Source organism: Mus pahari, chromosome 21 (assembly GCF_900095145.1).
Source record: "Mus pahari chromosome 21, PAHARI_EIJ_v1.1, whole genome shotgun sequence".
Classification (NCBI taxonomy): Eukaryota; Metazoa; Chordata; class Mammalia; order Rodentia; family Muridae; genus Mus; species Mus pahari.
In genome coordinates, this window is record NC_034610.1 from 6,494,742 (window position 1) to 6,518,123 (window position 23,382).

At 35.3% G+C, this 23,382-nt stretch overlaps 1 protein-coding gene across 6 annotated transcripts in view; it reads left to right on the forward strand.

Annotated features, from left to right (window-relative positions):
• Nucleotides 1–23,382, forward strand: part of Qki (QKI, KH domain containing RNA binding) — a 116,179-nt gene that overhangs the window by 11,523 nt on the left and 81,274 nt on the right. For all 6 annotated transcript variants that reach the window (XM_021221680.1, XM_021221684.2, XM_021221685.2 and 3 more), the window contains exon 2: nucleotides 21,175–21,317. In XM_021221680.1, the coding sequence (XP_021077339.1) occupies nucleotides 21,175–21,317 (143 nt within the window). The remainder of the gene's footprint in view (nucleotides 1–21,174; nucleotides 21,318–23,382) is intronic.

The following is a 23,382-nucleotide window of genomic DNA, read 5'->3' on the forward strand; positions in this document are numbered from 1 at the left end:
CCACTGAGCCATCTCACCAGCCCAGCAGCCAGTACTCTTTAACCACTGAGTCATTATACAGCCCCCAAATATCGTTCTTGATGGTGATATGATTACTTGATTCTTTCTATAGTATAAAGGAGATATTCTCAAAATCAAAATAATCTGCAAACTTCTAAATATGTTTAAATGGTCTTACTCATTTTTACACATTATAAATTCATGTCTAGTGTGTTTTGGTTTTTTTTTTTTATGTGCGGTGTTTTCCTTCTTGAGTACTAAATCCTACTATCTACTTTTTGATATTAACATTTACTGTGTAAGTTCTTTTATTGTACCTTTTTAACTAGCTTTTACCTTAAACCCAGCAGAGATTAGGAGAACACATATCTTTTAAAATGAGAAGTATATGTGTGTGAGTGTGTGTGTGTGTATCTATGTGTATGTGTACCTTGTGTGGATGATGGAGATATGATCCACATTTTATTTTAAAAGGAGAAAATTTCCTCTTTAGACTAATGCTTTAGATCTTATCCTGAAGGAAAGGAGCAGAATAGTGCCCGTGAAAGTTATTTACACGTAGACAAACCTCCTTGGTAGAAATGAAGCTTTGAAGCTGTATTTGGAAAATCTTTACTGCAACCTTTTTGTCGTTAAGAATCTTTAACAGTAAGGAACTTATGTTCCAGCAGATGGGGATGTCAGTACACACAAGAGCATTTAGTGACTAAAATGTGTTGGGAAGTGACTTTGTCAGAAAAGAACGTTTTATCCTTTATATTGTAAGGGAGAAGGGGTTGCTCAGGAATAGGATGAGTTGTAGTTAATTGTCCTTATGATGGTAAGTATGCCTAAGGTTGTATCTTTAAAGATTTAGTCTTTAAGAGACTATAGGTTGACTATTTAATCTAACTAGCAGATAGATTACATTTTTTTCCTGTAATGTTTTTTGTTTTTATATTAGTATTGAAAAGTTATTTGGGGTGATGTATTATGTTACATACTAAGCATGCATTTGCTCATAATCCATACTGTTCTGAATCTTGGATCAGTGATTGCTATTTAGTAATATTAGAAAAAAGGTGAGTCGTAGCTTGCTATTATATGAGGAGAAAGTTCTTTTGAGGATCATAGTTTATTACAGCAATAAAAAGTTATCAGCAGTTAAACCGTATCTTATCTCACTTTATTGCTAGAGTTTATAGCATTACAGGATTTCTTGTTAGGTGTTTTTTTTTTTTTTTTTTTTTTGGCAATGTTATATAATTTGTTTTAAAATGTGCCTTAACAATTGTTGAAAAAAATGCTGTTCATTACTGTTTGGGAAATGTGTGCCTTTTTAATATTATCACATTTTTCTAGGTTATTGTATTTTTTTCCAGTTGTGAAATACTATTTCTCAGTCATTTGAAATTAAACTCCCAGTATATTGAAAGGATGTGTCTTTTCTTCGTTTGTTTTTTATGGAGATACAGGAAGGAAGAAACTGATATAGTAACTTTTGTACAGCTATACCAACTTGTATTACACTTGATTCTCTACAATGCTTATAGAGAATTGAATGCAAAAATTTTCATTTAGGAGCAGGACTGTATTTCCCTTCAGAAGAGAGCAGGAGAGTAGGTGAGAAAGCTCAGTTTTTATCGTGGCACATGTATGTGTTCATCCCAGCACTCAGAAGGTAGAGGCAGGATGATCTTTGTGAATTCAAGACACCCCCTCCCCTATCCCTTCCAGCCCCCCATGCTCCACCCGGTTTAAGTAGAGAAACTGTCTCAAAACAACAACAAAGACAAAGCATGATGAGTCTGGTGTGCGTATGTTTCTTAGTGTGTAAACTTTTGAGGAGCTTGAATTTTTTTTTCTTACTAATTAAGAAGTCGTTGAAAGAACTAGACAGATGTGTTTTACTAACAAATACTCCTTAGGAAAAGTTTTAGATATATCAGTTAAAAAGTGAAAACCACATATAATTAATAGGTACCGAGTTTGTGAGCTTCCTTCTACGCTTTATTATTAATGGATATAACAGAATCGAGTGCCCACTGAAACACTAGCCCTTTGTGTTTCTTTAACACACACACCCACACACCCACACACACCCACACACACCCACACACAGGCATGCATGCATGCATTCATGAGCCAATATTTTTTTCGTGTCTTCTAGCTTCCAATTTTTTGTTGTTATTTGATGTTGTTGAAGTGTATTAGTTATTGACTTTTTTTTGTGTGTGTGGTGGTGGTGGTTTTGATTTTTTTTTTTTTTTTTGACATGCCCCTTTGCTTTTAGGATACCTGTGTGTGAGTGTGTGTGTGTGTGTGTGTGATAAATGATTTCTAGTGTCTGATAGTAAGTCCCAGAAAGCTTTTATGACTGGGTCAATGAATTTCAAACTCCTCATAGGTGTGCAATGTATTTAATGTAAAGTGAGTATTTTTGGTGTATTTAATAGAAAGTGATTATTATTCTGTAGTGTTTTGAATTGCAGAGTACCCTATTTAACATGCTATTTTTAATGACTTAACTAAAAGTATGTATGGGATATTATGGGGGAATATGCCAGAACTTCGGAATTATTCCATAGTTATTGATAACCTAAACAGAGACTAAAACCTGGTACTAGAAAGACTACTTTAGATTGGGAGGTTCACCAGTGGTTCTGAAGAAGAGATGAACTGGGACCTGTTCTCAAAGGACAGAATTTAAATGGTATAGGAATATACACTAGACCTAGGAACAGTGTCCTTGTACAAGGACATTTTGAATTACACTTTAAATACGTGAAGTTTATGCTTGGACCAGGAGACAAGAGATATTTAAAGATTTTCCTTTCAGGGCTCTTAGTTGTTTGCAACTTTGATCTACCACAGTGTTTGCTTTTAACCTAGGTTTTCTTTAGTTGTATAAGCATTCAGTTACAATGAAATCCCTTAATGAGACAGGCTATTGTACATGATACTGCTGTTTCTCCCTTTCAGGCTTTGTATCTCTTGGGTACTGGCATATCTTACATTGGGAGTGTGAGGGAGACAAGAGTTTCATAGCTCACCCTAAAGTTACTGTGTACACTATAAAAGGACCTGGTAGAGTGTTGGGTGACCTGTCATATTTAAGGCTTTGGGTTTAATCTTATGCTCTGCAAACAAAGAAGCTTTAGCCTTTTTCATAGAAATACTACAATTCCAAAGTTTTGAAATTGGAATTTTGAAACTCAGTCACAGCTTCATTGTGTATGCAGATACACACACACACACACTTCATCGATGAAAACATGAAGAGGCCGGGCGTGGTGGCACACGCCTTTAATCCCAGCACTTGGGAGGCAGAGGCAGGCGGATTTCTGAGTTCGGGCCAGCCTGGTCTACAAAGTGAGTTCCAGGACAGCCAGGGCCATACAGAGAAACCCTGTCTCGGAAAACCAAAAAAAAAAAAAAAAAAAAAGTGAAGAGATTTAATGGTCTGAACTGACTTTCAACCTTTTTAATGCTGCCACTCTTTAATACAGTTTCTCATGTTGTGGTGACCCCAGCCACACAATTTTCATTGGTACTTTATAACTGTAATTTTAGTTTGGAACCATAAATATCTGAAACGCAGGATATCTGAAATATGAACCCTTGAAAGGGTCACTCAGTACTCAAAGGGGTACTTGAGCAACACATAGGCTGAATACCATGGTCTAGACAGTGTTGGTTTCAGGAATGGTAGCTAAGTTGGCTCTTTTGTAGAAAATATCTAAGTTATATTATTAGCAAGTAAAAGTACCTTTAAGCCTGATCATTAAGAGATTTTGTTATAACTATTAATCTGTGCTACCTTCAGATGTGAAGTCTCAATTATTTTAAATTTTATTTTGTTACTTTACATATTTCCCAAGTCTTTTTAAAAAACATTTCTTCCAAATAAGAACAAAATTAAGTATACGGTGCACACACTCGTTATCCTTAAACCACCATTTAACCAAAGACAAAAGAGTCGTTTGCAGTTGCCAGCTGTCTACTATTTACAACCATTTGTGTTGCTGTTTTGTATTGTCTGTACTTTGTGGGCTAAGATGAAGTTTTTCTTAATCTTAGAAAGGCAATGTGAGGGCTGAGGGTCTGTTTTGGTGGTACTGTCTTCATGGGTAGACCACTTGCCTTGCACATTCAAGGTCTTAGGTTCAATTTCCAGTACTGGGTTGGATGAGTAAATAGAAAGTGAAGTACGTTGGATAGGAAAAACAATTAGGGAAGATAAAATAAGATATGAATTTGAAAATCCTAGGTTAGTTTTTCAGTTATAGGAAAATTGTATTTTATGTTGTGGTAAGGAGGGATATGGTGCTAATTTATTTTTTTACTTCATTTTCATCTATATAAAATTTGGTTTTCAGGTATGAATTTGCTGAATGCCATAGGATATGTAATAGCAACAAGCTTATTTTGTTACATGATAGCTAAAGTTGGGCCTCAAAATCAACTTAGAGTATTGAATAAGTTACTTTGTGATTTGTAAAGATGGCTTGGACCCTGAAGAGGGGAGAAAGAACAAGACAGTGCTGGAGAGAATGCTGGTAATAAAGAGGACCCTCAGTGTGTCCTGGGCTGGTTGGTTGGTTGTTTCCTCCACCTCCTTCTTCCTCCCTCCTCTCTCCTCCCTCCTCCTCCCAATTTGGGTTTTTGAATATGTTCTACACTAGCCCAGGCTGGTCTTGAACTTCCTGGAACCACTTCTCTAGGGCTTTGATCACAGATGTGTTTCATCATGTCATAAATTGAGAGTCTCTTTGGTTGTCTCCACTAGTAATATTTGTACACTGACTGTACAAACAAAAATTCTTAAATGTTAATAACCAAGAGAAATACTTTGTTATCAAAGTAAAGTATGTATGTCTATGTGTATTTATATAACTAATATGAATATTTAGGAAATGTTTCACTGTTATATCTGCAATACAATTTAGTTTTTGAAAAATACATTTAATCTAAAAAATGCTGGTTAATACTAATTTAATGTTTTGGCTTATAGTTATCAAAAAGGTAATGTTGACTTTTGTTATAGTTTACCTTATTCATTTATTTTTTTCAACAATCTTTCCCCATAACATCTTACTGGGTGCTATGGATATAGAAATAAGTGATATACAATGGTCTGGAGAAGACTTAATGGAACTTTAAGGAAATAACCAGATTTTCTAGCAGGAAGATGAACATATGTTTTATAGAGAACATATGTTTTATAATTTGATAATTTCTCTTACTAAAGCTTAACTGAGTATGAGATTTAGTTCTGGTATTCTCTCTACATTCTAAAATGAAAAATACCAAATATGTTTATATGAGATTTGAATTTTTGGCTTGCTGGCCAAGTTTGTTAAAAGTTAGTTACATAGCTAATCTTTAAAATATTAAACTTTACAAATTAATAAGAATATTTTTCTAAGTATATTAACTAGTTTAAATTTAACTATTTGAGAAACATTTCTTTTCTGACAGCCTTCTCCCCCAAGTTTGAAAAGGAACTGTCAGTTAGAAATACTATGTAAACATTTGTCTTTGACTATTGGCCCTGTGCCCAGATGGTAAAAGTTAAACTCTGAATCAAGCCATGAACTTGTAAACAATGGAATAAAAAGATAAGATAATTTTCTAGTGCCTAAGAATAGTGTCTTTTTATAGACTTTGGAAATATTGTAGGCATTGACTTTGCCTTGTAGTTCTTTACAAATTTCAAGTTTGGCAGCTGGAAGTATATAGTTCCTTGGTAGAGCACCTGCCTGTCAGTACACTAATTGTTGTTTCATTCTCTATTGTGGCAAAGTAAAAAAAAAAAGGATGTTAAAAAAAATTAAATTGAAACATCTAAACTGAAGGTTTAGTTATGTTTTATTAAAAGGCCTTAAAACATGGTATTTCTATAGGATTCAGTTTCTGTAGGTTTCTCAGTTGTTAGATTTTCTCTGTGTGATTGGCTGCTGCAGTGGGTTAAGGAAGTTAACGTCTGAGGATGTGGTAGTTGCCTTAGAATGATCTTGCTGTTAGCAGTGAAAAATGTTTTTCTTACAGATTTTGTGCAGCAGGCCATGGAGTAAAGCACATTTTTATAATAAAGGTGATGAATTTAATCACAAACTGGCAGCCACATGGAAACTGCAGGCCTTGATACTGGGAGAAAATTGCCTATAAAGCAACTCTTGAGAGAAGAGGCTTTAAATTTACCCACCCATTTCGACATTGAATAGAACATAGGAATTACAGGTTATTTTGCTTGGCCTGCTTAGTTCAGATGAATGACATTTGAGTTTTCTACTCAGAGCCAGTTTAAAGTTCTTCAGTAAGGCTTTTGTCAATAAACTTTTACATTTTTCTAAATATTTCTAACATTGCCTTTTCAGTACATGATATTCCTATTATTACTGTGCCCTGTATTTTGTTTCTTCCATATTTGAGGAGTTGCGCTATGTATGTGAGGAACTATACCTAGAAGAGACAAATGCAAGGCTTATGAATAACAATAGAATGCCATCAGTGGTTACTTTAAATTTTTTTTATTATTCTTTGAAAGTTTTATGTTGTATTTTGGTAATAGTTACTGCCCTCTTCCATCTCTTCCTAGATCATTCAGTATCCATTCAGTTTTCTGTCATCAGTTTTAAAAACCCATCGTGTTCTGTAGGTATCATTGCTGTTTTGGGTTGTGCCTAACTAATTTATGGTATAAAATTAGAGCAGAGTGGTAAAACTTGTATTATGAGCAATCTAGGTTCTTATTTTATTTTCTCTAAATGATTAATGCTTGTCATTTCTGAGGAATAACCCATCCCTTGATAATACCATACAGTATTTGGAGTGTTAAACCCAGAGTTTTGTGGTACATTGTAGCATTCATTTTGAAATACTTTAATCCATCCATTATATACATAGCCATTAGAAGATGGCCATTTCAGATTCAGAGAATTATTTGTGGCAAATGAAAATGAAAACCTATCTGTAGTGGGTTTGGCCTAATGTTTGTATTCTAATATTAATTTGTGTCCTCCAAAACTGTTTAAACCAGAGAGTTCACATGTTATGACATTGAGGGACCCTGCCCCCAGTTAATTCTGATTGGTAAGTAAACATTATTTTAAGAAAGTTAGTAGATTTTTTGAATATATACCCTTGATCTAATTGATCATATTTTTTGAGCAGTACAGTGTATGGAGATTCTGTTTTTAAAGCAGACATTGAAACTTAATATTTGGTGATTAAAAAAGGATAGAAGGAAGAAGAGGGTCCTATAAATGTCTGTAGTCAGGAGACAATTTATTGGAGTTGTAGATTAAAGATGAAAATCAAGGAGTAGTGTTTCTTTTAAAAATACTAAAAAATGAACCAGTAATTGCGTCTTTTTCACTGAAAGTTTCATTTAATTAAGTGTTAAGTCTTTGGAAGAGTGATTATATTACATCTGTAGGAAAGAAGACCTTAGCCTGTAATAGTGAACATAACCCATCTTACCATCACTGAGATTTGCACTGAGGGCAGAGTGTAAACAAGTCAGTGCTGACATTCCAGAATCAGTGACACATGAGTACTGAATACTTGGTCATCTGTTTTACTTGATTTTAGTAAGCTATGGCAACTTTAAGACTTAGAGCCAGGATTAATATTCTAGTTATGTGAACTCTACTGTACCTGGTCAGATGTATAAGAAGCTTTATTTTCGTGTTGTGACAGAACTTAAATTTTATGATTTTACATCCAAGATGAAGCCAGATTCAGATGTACTCAGGCATATAATTTGCACTTGCGTATATATACTTTAAGAATAGAAATATTGTATGTGTACTTAGTTTTAAATAGCTTCTGTTTTTTTTTTAATGGGCTATAAATGTAGTGTATGTAATATGATATAAAGTATAACTGGCTCAGTATAATAATCACATGTTTGTAAGCTGATACTAAATTCAGTTTCTGTAGGTACTGGTTGATGGCCTGCCTACCTACTTAACTATCTCTATGCATCTGTCCATCTATCCATCTATCTGGTTTTTTGAGACAGGGTTTCTCTATATGACCCCTGACTGCCCTGGAACTCGCTCTGCAGTCCTTTTTTTTCTTTTAATAAGAGAATTTATTATCTTATGCCAAATCAAGTCTGGAACACAGTTACTAGCTGTAGTTCAGCTTCAGTTCTTGGTGCCAGAGCTAAAGCATCTCAAGTACCTATGATGGGTGTTGTTGTGAGAGGGTTTTGGAACCCTGTTCTGTATAGTTCAGGTGCTCACAATCACAGGGTCCATGGTGCGCTGTGAAGACAGTGCTTGTAGTAATATTATAGTTTCATATCAATGGCATCAGGTGCTTTGCTTTTGTTTGCTTTGTTTTAAGTAGCCATTTTAAGGATTTTAGTATGTAAACATACATTGCAATTTTATTATATAAGTGTACCTTATAAACTTAAATATATATTGCAAACTGAAATGTTAATCCCTACCCTTCCTTTTCCCCCTATGTTAGTTACTCATTTGAAGCTAAAATAGTCTTAGACTTAAGAAAACTGATTAAATAAAGTTAGAACCTGGAGCAAAAAGCTCTGACCCTTTAGAAAGAGTAAGAAAAGTGCTAAAGAGAGACAAAGAGTGGAGCAGAGACTGAAAGAAAGGTCATCCATAGACTACCCCACCTAGGGATCCATCCCATCTGCAGTCACCAAACCCAGACACTATTGCTGATGCCAAGAAGGGCTTGCTGACAGGAGCCTTCTCTGTCCCCTGAGGCTCTCCCAAAGCCTGACCAATACATATGCGGATGCACGCAGCCAAACATTGGACTTAAGTGTGGGGACCCCAATGGAGAAGTTAGGGGAAGGACTGAAGGAGTTGAAGGGGTTTGTAACCATAGGAAGAACAACAATATCAACCAGATGACTCCTCAAAGCTCCCAGGGACTAAACCACCAACCAGAGAGTGCACATGGAGGGACCAGCTGCACATGTAGCAGAGGATTATCTGGTGTCAATGGGAGGGGAGGCTCTTGTTCCTTTGGAGGCTCGATGCCCCTAGCAAAGGGGAATGCCAGGGCAGGAGCTGGTGGGTGGGTGAGCACTCTCATAGAAGCAGAGGGGAGTGGAGATGGCATGAGTTTTTGCAGAGGGGTAACGGGGATAATATTTGAAATGGTAATACATAAAATAACCAATGGAAAAAAGAAAAAAATAACACCCAGATAATAAAAATATGCGCTGTTACATTTTTTTTTAAAGGTGCTAAAGAGATCATTTGCCCTGAAAATTTGAGCCTCTTTTTAAATAGGCTGACTGTGTGGGGTTTGTATTTCAGTGGTTTATAAATTGTGACAGTTGAGTTTCTAGGTAACATGACTTTGCTGTATTATACTTTTGCTTTCCTGTTTATGACTCATTTGTCAATAGTATGTGCTGGATGCTTTCTCTAAGTATTCTTTATGCATTACAGTAATTTACTATATAATGTTTACAGGTTGAACAGCCTTAATCTGAACATTCAAAATTCTCCAAAATCCAAAACTTTTTAAAGGTTAATATACCATAAGTGGAAAATTTCACACCAGCTTACCACAAAAATTGGAGCTCGCAAAAATATTGTATAAAATAAACATGTATAAGAAATACTTGAAAGCCGGGTGTGGTGGCGCACTCGGGAGGCAGAGGCAGGCGGGTTTCTGAGTTCGAGGCCAGCCTGGTCATTTCTTAACTCCTAGAAAACTCTAGACACAAGTTCCTGATTCCATAGAAAGTATTCAGTCCATACTAGCTGAAATCCATTTTATTCCAGACATGTATAAATACTTGCTGTTCAAAATAATTTGTTCTATTGGATTCATAAGTTTACCCATAGAGATCATTAAACATGGATGGGCTGTGCAAAGCTTAAATGATAGCTTGAAAGACACAGCTGTGACTTGGATGAATATCTTCGATACAGCTTTCATTCCAGTTTTAATTGTAATTTGGATATGCCATTCCTTGCCTTGGTATTGCAGTCTTTTAACTTTTCAATTTTACATCTCTTTTCCCATTATTTTCCTCTTCTCTCTCTGGCTCTTGTTACTGGTTTTCCTACTCGTAACCACTTGCTCCAGTAGGAACCAGATTTAATTTTGAGGATGGAAAAGTAATGTTGGAGATGGTCTGTTGGATGAAATTAAGACTACAACTTTAGAGAAAGCCCAGCTTTGAAACTTGACTTTCAATTACTAGTTAAATGATTTTAAATAAAAATATTTAAATTTCACATCTCAGCTTTCTAACTTTAAAATCGTAAGAATAGTCCTTAACTGTAGGGATATGTACCTAACCACACTGTAGAAGTAAATCTCTCATCTCCAATATAGACTTATTAGGAAGATGTATCGGAAGAAATAAGGCCTTGCTATCTCATATTCTAAAATTTCTGCTGTTACAACTACCAGTCTTCAAGATTTTTACCTCCTGGTTTTGAGGTGTAAATTTTTTTTTAGGAAAGGTTTGCATAATGGTAAAATAGGGTTAGAGTAGTAGCTGAAAAATTGGCTTACAAAGAAAAATTAGATATAGGGACTTGGAGAGAAACTACTACTCTGTGGATCCATCTCTCGTGCAGTGTCTGGTGGGATTGCCTTCTCAAATACTGTTGTACATGAGTTTTTTGAAAGCTCAGTCTTGAACATAAAGGAGAAATCAGAAAAGGAGCTCTTTGAGTTCACTTTTCTCTCTGAGATCTCAGTTTCTCCTGAGCAGTGAAGTCTAAGAGCACCTCCTACTTAGACTACATGACCATAGAGATTAGCATAGTACTTGTAGGTATAAATCTCTCAGATTATGTTGTAGGCTTTCCCTCCTCCCGTTTTGTTGTAAGCCTAGCCTTTACAGTTGAGCCGTCTTGTAAAAACCAAGATTTCAGTAAAAGCCAAGATTATTGTTATGTGATATTAGGAAATGGTTGATACTTCTTTGAAACACCATACCTCTGTGCTCTGCTTCAACTCTTTTTTTTTGCTAACGTGGATTCTGGTGGAACAGAAACTAAGTCTGTATTTTCATATCATTTGCCTATGGCCTTGACCAGTGAGTGTACTGGTACCTGTTTGTTAAATAGATGTTGAAAAGTTTGCATTTAATCTGGTCTGAGATCCATTAAAGGAATATAGCATTGTTGTCGTGAACATTTACTCTTGGCAAGCCTCATAAATTCAAAATAAAGAGAATGAGCTTTGCTGAGAAGAACCTTTATGTTAAGGAAGAGACTTAGTTTGTCAAGCATATATCCACTTTGGATGCTGGGGTGAAGGTATTAAGAATGTAGCTTGGTATATTTTTGTGAGGTAAGTGGGTTACAGAGATAATTGTGGCTAGAGATAATAGTGTGGTACAGGTTGAAGTGGTGAGGTATTAATATGTATTCTGAAAGCCAAGTGCATATTATTTGGGGACATGAAGTATGAGGATGACTTTGCCTGTTTTGATAGCAGGAGGAACAGAAGTTATGAGCAAAGACTGGAATTTGATTTCAAACGTGTGAGATTGTCATGTGGAGAAGTTGGATATGACTGGAGCCATGAGGATAGTGGGCTTGATTAGAATATTCTTTACCAGTGTTTTTTTTTTTTTTTTTTGGCTGGGTTGATGTGTTTTATTTTATATTTTAAACATTAGCATTTACTGTCCGTTTTGATAAACTTAATGTTTATGATTTCAAAAAGTTGTATTCTGCATTTCAACTCATTAAAACTGCTCTCCAAGACTGCCATAGTAGAATGTGCACTTCAGAAGACAATAAAAGTGTAGTAAATGTACTTCTTCCAATAATGCAGCTTTATATAGATTTTCTGATTCTTTAAGCTAGCTGAGCTTTAATTAGGGAGCTTTCACTGTATTGCAATGATATTTTCAGTTCCAGTTACTTGTATTTTTGAGGGCAGACTTAGTTGGCTCTTGTCATAAAAAGAGAACTAAGATTTTTGCTGAAATATCATTCACTTTTCTAATTTAATCTTGGTGATTGTTGTAAAAGACCTTTATGAATGCTGTATATAATAGATTTAAAAAATACCTTATGCTTAAAAATTCCTTTTAACATTTTCATAGTATGAAGGAGTGCTTCTATACTTGGTGTAATTTTACATTGATTCTTTTGTTTTTCATGGCATTAAGGTGTACATGTAAAAACCTGTGGGCATAATTACTAGTCTTAGTCTTTTTCTTCCTTGAAACTGCATCAAATTTGGTACACAAATAAAAAGAAATAGATACTGTAGATAAAGTAACTCATTCTCCTCACCCATCTTCAAAGTACTTGGAAGGGTGTGCTTTAGTTTTATTCTGATTTTTATGACTTTGAGTATTTGTGATATTTAAAAAAATTTTTTTCAGAAGGCACTAACCTAAGAATATAGATGTAAAGGAGCCTGGGGAAGAGAAAGATAAGCTGCACAGTTAAAAAGTTAGTATTGGCCAGGCAGTGGTGGAGCGCACCTTTAATCCCAGCATTTGGGAGGCAGAGGCAGGTGGATTTCTAAGTTCGAGGCCAGCCTGGTCTACAGAGTGAGTTCCAGGACAGCCAGGGCTACACAGAGAAACCCTGTCTTCAAAAAAAAAAAAAAATAGTACTGTTATTCAAACTTTGGGGAAGATTATTGTAAATGACTTTAATTTCCTAAGTTTAGCTAGTAAATAAACTTTTTTTCTCCAAGACAGGGTTTCTCTGTATAGCCCTGGCTGTCCTGGAACTCACTCTGTCCTCAAGTCCCCCAGCTCATGCACTTTCCTCCTTTAGAGACTCTAATTCTGTGGGGGTCAGCTCCCCTCTCTCCCTCCCTCCCTCCCTCCCTCCCTCCCTCCCATGACACTCCCTGTCCAATGACTTGGGTACTTTTGAAAAGTTTTTCTTTTAAGTATTGAGTTAGTCTGACTATTTTTTAAATTAAATGATTAGATTGAGGACATGTATTTTGGCAAGAAAAACACAGAAGTACTTTGGTGCATCAAACTAGGAAGGGTGAGTATGTGTGTTAATTTTAATTGCTTGGTTGTGGTGAGTTTTGGTTGACATAATTCTTCACCATAAAGTTTCTTTCCCCCTTTATAATTAATATTACCCCATATCCCACGTTGCTCACTGATTTTAGCATACACTTAATAAACTTCTTTTATGCCATCCCTGCTATAAATGGTTTCCTATTAGTGGATTAAAAAAACAATTTTACCTTAACTTGACAGTTATTAATTGGAATCTGTAAATCTCTTTTCCTCTGTTCTAATAGTTGTGGTTTCATGGTTCAATCCACTACTGCCATTATTCTGGTCAACAGTAAAACACTTTTTGAGATGGCTTAGAAGGTAAAGGCACTTTGCTAAGCAAGTCTCAAGCTTCCCTGAAGCTCTTGGTGGAAGGAGAAAACAGATTCCTGAAATTTGTACTTTGACTTACAGAGGTGTGCAGGACGAGCATCTCTATGTGTAAAAGTGAACAAGTTATTAAAAACAAAACAACAAAACACCCCAAACCCAAGACAACCAATTTTGAAAAAATACAGATGCTATGAAGTAGCACTTTAATCTCAACATTCGGGAGGCAGAGAGGCAGAGGCAGGTGGGTTTCTGAGTTCAAGGGCAGCCAGGACTACATAGAGAAATCCTGTCTTAAAAAGCCACGCCCCCCCCCCCCCCAAGGGAAGAAATGAACTTGATTAAAAACTCAATGGTTTATAATAGTGCATTTTTAAGACCTTTTACCTGTTATGTCTTGAGTACCCATTTCCTTTGCTTGTAAGTATGAAGAAAGGGTTAATAAAACTGCAGTGTTGTAAGTATTATGTTTAAACTTGGGTTCTCATGTTAATCTTCTAATAATCACTGACCAACCCTATGAGTTATTTAACTTAAGGTTTCATAGAATTGGAATTGCATAAAGACTTTTTCCTTGAATATTATGAGGAACTCAGTGAGCAGCAAGGTCATTTTTATGAAATGTTGATTGACACTTATACAAACCGTGTGTGTGTGTGTGTGTGTGTGTGTGTGTGTGTGTGTATACACACATATAGTTGTTGTTAAATTGAAACAATTAAACTTTAAGTGAAGAAAACTGCCTATCTCAGTTTAAAAACCTGGATTTTATTTTTTTAAAGATGATTTTCCATTTCTGTGCCATTCTTCTTAATGACTTATTTTACCTGTGTAAAGAAGCAGCATTTGTTCATTCTACTTATTTTAATTATTTGATGTATATGGGTATTTTGCCTGTATATATATCTATATCTGTGCTCCCATGTGTATGCCTAGTGCCTGAGGAAGTCAGAAGAGAGTGTCAGAGTCCCAGGAACTGAGTTTGCGGATGGTAGTGAGATAACACATGGGTGCTGGGAATTGAACCCAAGTGCTCTTAACTGTTGAGCCATCTGTCCATCCCTTGATTAATTGTTTATAAAATTATTCTCTACCATGCCTATTCATTTTAATTCATTCATATTACGAACACAACTCATTTTACCTACTTGTTCTTCCTTTTTCCCCCGATGATCCTTTTTATCTCCACTAGTAGTCACTTGCAACCTACATGCCATATATATACATGTATATGTCATATTGATCTATATGTTTATGTCCAGCATGAGAAAACAATGTGGTTTCAGTTTGAAATTTATTTCTTTATAACTAAATAAGACTTTGTGTGTGTGTTAAGTACATTTTCTTTATACATTCATCTGTTGATGAACTCCTGGATTAACTTCATGTTTTGGCTGTCATCAGTGCTATGGTAAAAATGGGTGTGCAGAACTCTGTGGTACTCACTGATTCTTAAAACAGTTTATTTTTAATCATGTGTAGGTGTGTGCATCTACACATGAGTGCAGTTGTCTGTAGAATCCCAGAGACATCAGATCGCCTGGAGGTGGAGTTACTGGTAGAAGTGAGGTGCCTGACCTAGGTGCTGAGAGAGTTGAACTTCAGTCTTCTGGAAGCAAGTGCTTTTAACTGAGCCATCTTTCTCCAACTCCTGACTTTGCTTTTTTATTGGTGTGTGTGTGTGTGTGTGTGTGTGTGTGTGTGTGTGTGTATGTTATATTCAGAAATGGAGTAGCTGTACTATCCGACATTTCTGTTTTGAGGTTTTTGAAAAGTCTCTAGTGAGTTCAGCAGTGCCTGCAGCATTCCCACGAGTGGTGTGCAAGGGTTTGTCCTTTCCCTCAGTGTCCTTGCCAGCACTTGTTTTCTTGATGACAGCCATTTGATTGGAAGGAGATGGAATCTCCGTGTAGCTTTGAGTTTCCCTCAGGGGAAAGGATGTTGAACAGTTTTTCATATACTTATTGGCTGTTTTTATTCTTGATTCCATCTGCTCATTCTTTGAATGATTTGTTCTTTTGATGTTTAATTTTTTTTATTTGTGGATTTTAGTTATTAGTCTTATCAGATGTATAGTTGACAAAGCTTTTCTCTCATTTTGTAGGCTATTGCTGTTAACTTTTTTCATTGCTGTCCAGGTGCTTTTTAAAGTTATGTAATCCTACTTGTTAATTCTCATTATTTCCTGGGCCACTGGAGCCCTTTTCACAACGTCCTTGTCTATTCCTGTACCTTGAAGTGTTTTCCTGTAGCATTTGAGACTTTCTGGTCTTACATTAAGGTCTTTCTTTGATCCACCTTACAGGATGAAAGATAGAAATCTAATTTCATTATTATTCTACATGTGGCTATCCATTTTTCCCATACCTTTTGTTCAGAGTGCCTTCTCTAATGTATGCTTTTGGTACCCTTGTTTAAGATGATTGGCTCTAGCAGTATTGGTTTATTTCTGTATCCTATGTAATCCATTGCTCCTGCTGTCTGGTTTTGTGCCCCTGCCATGTAGTTTTTGTTGGTGTGATTCTAGTAAAAACTGGGTGCTGATATTTCTAGCATTGTTAGTTATATTTGCTTGGGATTACTTTGTTTTATTTGAGAGGTGTGTGTGTCTGTTTTACATGAATTTTAGAATTGTTTTTTTTTTTTTTTAGTTCCATGAAGAATGCCATTGGAATTTTGAACACGAGTGGTTTGGTTCTGTAAATTAATTAATTAATAAATTACTTTTACAATATTCTAATGTCTCATGAGCAGTATTATTTGTTCATTGTGTATTTTCTTTTTTTTTTTTTTTTTTTTTTTTTTGGTTTTTCGAGACAGTGTTTCTCTGTGTAGCCCTGGCTGTCCTGGAACTCACTTTGTAGACCAGGCTGGCCTCAAACTCAGAAAACCCGCCTGTCTCTGCCTCCCAAGTGCTGGGATTAAAGGCGTGCGCCACCACGCCCAGCTATCATTGTATATTTTCAATTTTCATTCTTTTCCACTGAACTCTGTTTAATTTTTTTTTTTTTTGAAAGAAGGTTTAGTTTTAATTTTGAGGTGTAGAGTACGATTTAACTACCCAAATAAGGCCCACTGGAATTACCAATGGCTTGTTCTTTTTCTTCCCCTTGTTAGTTTAAAAGCAAATGCCTTTAATTTAAACCAGAAGTAATTTATTTAGAGCAAGTAAAACATCTTACTAAGTAGTGGTATATTCTGTAGTATCTTGTTTTAAAACTCATTTGCTCCAACTTGTAGATGTAGCTTCTTAAAATAAGCCCAGTGAAGTGATGCATTCTATGAACTTTCTCTACTCAAAATAACTAAACTTCCTTTGTATATGCTAAATTATGAGTTGGGTTTTTGTTGGCTGTTTTTTTTTTCCTTTACAGGGCAGAATAGGAAAGAGCTCTGTTAATCCTCAGTACATATGGCTACATAACAGCTACTTCTTTAGGGAGAATTATTTTTCAGATATAAATAGATTTCTAATACTGTTGTTCTAAGTTTTAGTAAGCATCATGTTGAGAAGAATTCACTTGCTAAGATTTTAATTATTATACTCTTAGTTTGCTGTTTGTGTTGGCTGTGTTACAGTACTACCCATCAAAAGGTTAATTGCAGATAGAAAATAATAGAATTTATTTGTGTTGAAAGCTGAAAACTTATTAACATTTTAAAACCTGTGTATAATTAAAGCATGTATGTATAAAATATTGGCTATTAATTTACTCAAATCAATGAAAACTGTTAATTGAAAAACTGAGATGGTCATGATCAAGTAAATTATAATCTTTTCATGCCTTTCTATATTTCTATGTATTTAGGTATATTATGTTAAGGTACATCGATGTATTTGTGATGCATAAAGAAAAAGTCTATAGCTGCCCAGATAAAATGTCTGCAATGTTAGTATGTCCATTTGAGCTATTGCAACCAGTTACCACAGCAGAATGTAAAAGACATGGCTTTATTTGAAAACAACAACAACAACAACAACAACAACAACAACAAGATTTTTTATAAACTTTAAAAAATGGCATTATTTTAAGTCCTGAAACTTTAATGCATTTTGTTTTTCTGTGTGCCATTAATTGCTTTGTTGATTATTAGTAGTTAGTACATACTCTCTCTTAATTTTCTAAGTTTTAATTTGTTGAAAACTCAATCAGAAAGTTAGAGCTGATTTTTTTTTTATTGGTTCTTCTAGTCTCGTATTATTGAATCTATATATTTATGACTACTTGAGGTTTTTAATTTTAATTTCTTCAGCTCTATTTTTCTGTCCTCTGATATTTTCTTACGTTGTTCTTGATACTAGTACTTTTAATACATTACAAAGTAGCTATTCATGTAGCTATTATGGTTATATACCAGTCCAGTAAAAGTGATTGGAAAGAAAATGCCAGAGGCAAATAGTGAACTGAGACATGAGACATGATGGGAATAATAAACCTAATTAGATACACTAAGGGGAAGAGACAAAGATTAGTGGAGATGATTCAGTAACAGCAAGTGAGAAACAAACAATCCAGCTTTCTTGGTAGTTTTCTGTTGGGAACAGAATAAACTGACAGTTGAGCTTAGCTAGAAAAAAGATCAAGATTGTTAAAGCAGAGAAGTGGAAGATGACTGCAGATGGTATAACCAGTTCAGTTTTTAACCCTAAACACAAATAATTTTGTTCATATAGAAATTTGAAGGAAAAAAAGTATGGTCACTGACTGTCTTCTTGAGAAAACATGTAAAATAGGAGAAGGTCTAAATGCTATATAGATGAAGGTTTGATTTCTGAGTTTAATGGCACAAACTATGGATTGCCTATAATGTGAACCTAGAGGAAGGTGGAGTTGTATGATAGAGTATATCTGCAGTCCTAGCACTCAGGCTGAAGAAGGATCATTGGGAGTTGGACTCCAGCCTGGACTGTTAATGAATGAGATAGCGTTTAAAAAAAAAAAAAAAGGCACCCCTCCCCCCACCCCTACAGACCAGATAGTATGTGTCTGCTGCCGAGATTTTATCAGGTAGGTAGTTTAGTAAGGCATGTGGCTATTTTGATACCCAAGCTGCAGTCATCTTGAATGAGAAATTAGTTGGTGCTAAGAGTGTCAGCAGATTAATATCATTTTAAAGGGATATGCTTGTAGAGATTACACAAGAAAAAAAAAAGCAAACTGTTTGCTGTTTCCTTAATGAACAGTTGTGAAGAGAGAGGGAGGGTAGAGACTTGCTACAACTCCACTAGCTACAGGAGCACTGCCTGTTAAAGCTGGCTAAGGAATTAGTGCTCTTTACTGAAAGAAGTAGACAGTGTTACTGCCATGCTTCATCTTTTGTTTTGGAATGTTGTGTGGTTTTATATTTTTAGAGACACTTTTAACTAATTGGATTGTGTCTAAGTGGAAGGGCATAAAAACATGTTGGGTAGCTTACAGGGTACTTGGATGTCACAGAACTTTTCTGAGTATTTATGAAGCTCCTAAGTGTCAGCGAGTGGCTGATGTTTTATGAGTGGGAGTTTTAGCTCAGAAGAACAAATTCAATGCTTACAACTTCAGAGTTGTTCTTTTAAGAAACTCTTTCTTAATCATTAGAATATTTAGTTAGAAGATAAATACACAATTTAGGAATTTCTGTAGGGGAAGTTTTAAATACTAATGGTTCTGAACTTTGGTCCTTCTGAACCACTGCTGTAGCTTGAAAGTCATGTGGATGTATGTGGAGTATTTCCGCGTTATTATATATTTGGCACAAGAGAATGTATACAACACAGTTGTTAACGAGTCACTCATGTACTTTATAAAGGAACCTACCATTGTGTATCTCTAGGATGATCTGGATGTGATTACAGCAACTTGTTAGGATAATGTGAGAAGAACCTGATTGTTAGGAATTAGAAGGGAAAAAGTAGAATTCTAAAGAATTGGATTTATTTAGTTGAACCATTCAGTAAGTGAGTTGTAATTCTATGAGGCACTAATACAGAGAGATTAAATAAGAGACTTACCCCAAATCACAAAGAGTTCCTGTAAGAATTAGAATCAGAATTTGTTCTGACTGGAGTATTACAAATATTGTATCCAGCCAGACAGTGGTGGTGCACGCCTTTAATCCCAGCACTTGGGAGGCAGAGGAGACAGGCAGATTTCTGAGTCCGAGGCCAGCCTGGTCTACAGAGTGAGTTCCAGGGCAGCCCAGGCTACACAGAGAAGCCCTGTCTGGTGGGGTAGGGGTGGGGGTGGGGGTAATGTATCCCAAATTGCTTATGCTTTTTGAAAGAAAAGTGTAGTGGCTTTCTTAGATTCATTTTTAAAAGTGAATTTTTATTCTTGTGGTATGCTCATGTTCTCACAAAGAATGGACTACTTTGTGAAGAAATTTATTGATGATAAATTAATACCAACCAATACTTTTATCTAGAGACAGGACTAAAGACTATATGCATAATTTTAATTTAGTTAAATATTAGGAATATAAGGATGACTTTTAGAGGGGTTGGAAAGGTGACATAAATCTTCTTTTAGCCTAATCTAATATACTCTTTGATTCTATTTGCTGATTATCAAAAGAGGAAAATATGTAATTCTTTAGTTAGGATTTTATACTGATTAAGAGTACTTGGATTGTACCTTTTTCTTGTGGTTTTTACTGAACAAAACTGAGTTAAGTAGTTAGGAAAATTATAGTGTATTCATATTTGGGAGTTTTTTAATATGAATACTTTAAATTGTATATTTGGAATATATAAGATATTTTCTAGAGTGATTATTTTTCTTCTCCTTTTTCTTAGGGAGGCATTACTCTGTAGAATGGAGAGACAGTTATAGGCATTCAGTCTGCCTTAATAATGGAATACCTTATAGAAATGATTTATGTTCTAATGTGCAAGCCTATCTGCTGATAATATAGCTGAAGCTCATTAAATATTTTATGGAAGAATATTTTCTTTATAAGATTTGATTTATTAAAATTTAGTTTTCACATTTTTCAAAAATACATCCATAGTAAGAATTATACAGATAATATTGGGGTAAATGTCATTGATTTTGGTTATCTTTGCTTTTTTTTTATTTATATTTTATCTGTTAACTCAGTGTAGTTTGTTTTCTGTTACCATCTTTCCCTTGAAACTCCTTTGGTTAGTTATGCCTTTAGTGGTCTAGTCTAAGACACCATCCTAACTTCCTGTTTGTCCCCTGGTGTCTGATCACTTTGGCTTGCTTGGTGCTTGTCTTCCTTTGTACCTCCTTTTGTGTTCTGATTAAGCGCTGATTTTCTTTTCCCTGTAATGGTGCTTTTCTAAGGGTTCATTCAGTTCTGTCAGTCCAGTATACTTTTTCTTTTCATAGCTTTAACTGCTAAATGTGTACACTACACTCAGACTTTGGCTAAACTTACCATGTATTTAGTCTGTGAGCATCTTGAGTGCATTAGAGATACCTAAATCACTCAATAAGGTGGTATTCAGTTTAAATCTTACTGAGGCAGATTGTTCATGAATAAAAAAAGAGCTTTTGGTGTTTTGTCTTATGTGTTTTATGGCAATTACATAACTAAAACTATCATTTAAAATGACAGACCTCATTTTTTAAGCTTGAAAATATTAGGTAAGCTAAATAAATCTATATGATTATGGCTCAGAGTCTGCTCTGAAGTTAGTTTTAATAAGATGTGCAATTTGGCTAGTATAAATTTGATTTGTGGTAAAAATGAAGGCTATCATCTTGTTAGCAGGCTCAGTCCAGAGAATGACAGAATAGGTCAACAGTTCCTCACTAGAGTGTTAACATTTTATCAGTGAAGAACCCCTCTTCCCCTTTCCTGGATTAGCAAGAATATTTTTTGTCTAACACATTTAAAATTTTTACTTTTAACAGAAATTAGCAGAGTACGGAAAGACATGTACAATGACACGTTAAATGGCAGTACAGAGAAAAGGAGTGCAGAATTGCCTGACGCGGTGGGACCCATTGTTCAGTTACAAGAGAAACTTTATGTGCCTGTAAAAGAATACCCTGATGTAAGTATATCTTGTTGTTTTTTGTTCATGGTTTTCTGCTTCACATAATATGTGGAGAGATAACTTTTGAGTAAATGTGTAGGTATTATCAGCTGCTTTAAAAGAATTGTGTATGAAATTAGAAGTGGGACTAGTTTTATGTGGCTAATTGTTTCTCTTTAAAGTATGTTTCCATTAGAATTTTGCTATGTCACTTTGGGAAATAATCATGCTGAAGACTTTGGAATTTCAAAAAGAGGTCAAGAGTTGTGGGAAGACTTTTATACTGAATCTTCAAGATAAAGTGCAACTCTCATAATCTGATCACAGAATCCATAACTTGAACCATGTCATTCCTTCTGTATGAGAGTACTGGTCATTATGGTTGCTTCCAGCTCCAAAGTTTCTGAGAAGGACTCTTTTTATTGTGATTCCTCCTTGCCCCCCAAGTATTAGTGAGTTGCTCAAGTAGTCTGTAGTATCTTGTTGGGAATAGTCTCCTCCTATACTTGGTGATTTTTAAGTTCCTCCAGGCTCTGCTTTTTATTATAAAACTCTATATGATAAAATTGATTCTGTTTCTCTGCTGTCATCTCAAGTGATTTTTTTTTTCACTTCTCTTCAGTGTAATCAGATTGGCCTTCCTTTGACTTTTGAGAATAAGTCATGTATTCCCAGCTTCAAGATCTTTATGTCATATATACACCATTCTCTGTGACTGGCTGCTGATTTTCCTTAAGTGGTTGAGTTTAAATATCACCTTAGAGAGGCTTTCCCTGACCAGTTATCCTAAAAGCTGTCTGGTTCTATCTCCACACTCTCCCAATTTCTACCCACTTCACATCTGTAGTACTGTTTATCTAGTGTTTTTATTTCTCTTCCTCCTTAGCACAATAGTACTCAACCTGTGGGTCGTAACCCCTTTGTGGGGTAATGTGGGGGTTCTGAATGACCCTTTTACAGGGGTTGCATATCAGATGGCCTGTATATCAGATAGTTATGTTTACAGTTCATAACTGGCAAAATTACAGTTATAAAGGAACAGCAAAAATAATTTCATGGATGGGGATCATCACAACATGAGAAACTATCAAATGGCATTGGGAGGGTTGAGAACCACTGTTCTAACATTATATATTTTACATGAAACATTCCTTGTTAATTAGTTGCCATTATTTTGTTAATCACCATGTAATACTAGTACAATAATAGCCATCTACTTACTGAATATATAAAGGAAAAATAATGGTGGTTATATTTGAGAACACTTATTGGACACAAATGAAATAAAGAATGACTCTAACATTAAGATATTTTTTAGGTTCACTAGTTATTCATATATTAGTTTGTGGGTTGAGTATAAATGTCTTAATTCACAACTTAGGACTTTTTAGTACAGCTTTCTTTAGTTTATACATTTACTCTATTTTTATAAGTAGCTTTAGTTGCAAATATACAAACAATTTAGAATAATTTTGCCATAAGGCTTTATTGAACGATGATAGGGCATTGCAGGAAATTCTGTAAGCTGGGAGCCCACGAGCCTTGGGAGAGAACATCAGTGCCAGGAGTTTGTGATCTCATCTGGAAAGCCCAGCTTTCAAATTCTTGAAGCCATCCAAAGTTAATTTATGGCTTCTTTGCGAGTGTGCAAGTGTATGTGCATGCATACATACTTATGTACCCAATAAGAGTTAACTCTTCTCTATTTTATTTTGCAGGTATAGAATCTTTTATGTTTTTCAGAGCTTGTTGACATTTTAGTTGTACAATCATCAGTGCCTAGATTGCTGCCTCATCTAAGTCTATAATACAAAGTGGTAGAATTATTTAGGGCCATTTTGTAAATTGTTGGAAAAAGCCAGAATTCATTCATCAATTAAAAACTTTCTAAAAAAAATTTTTTTTATGTGTAAAGATGTTGTGCTTGCAGGCATGTGTGTAAACCATGTGCATGCAATACTTCTGGAGGCCAGATAAGAATGAATCCCCTAGCCGGGCGTGGTGGCGCACGCCTTTAATCCCAGCACTTGGGAGGCAGAGGCAGGCGGATTTCTGAGTTCGAGGCCAGCCTGGTCTACAAAGT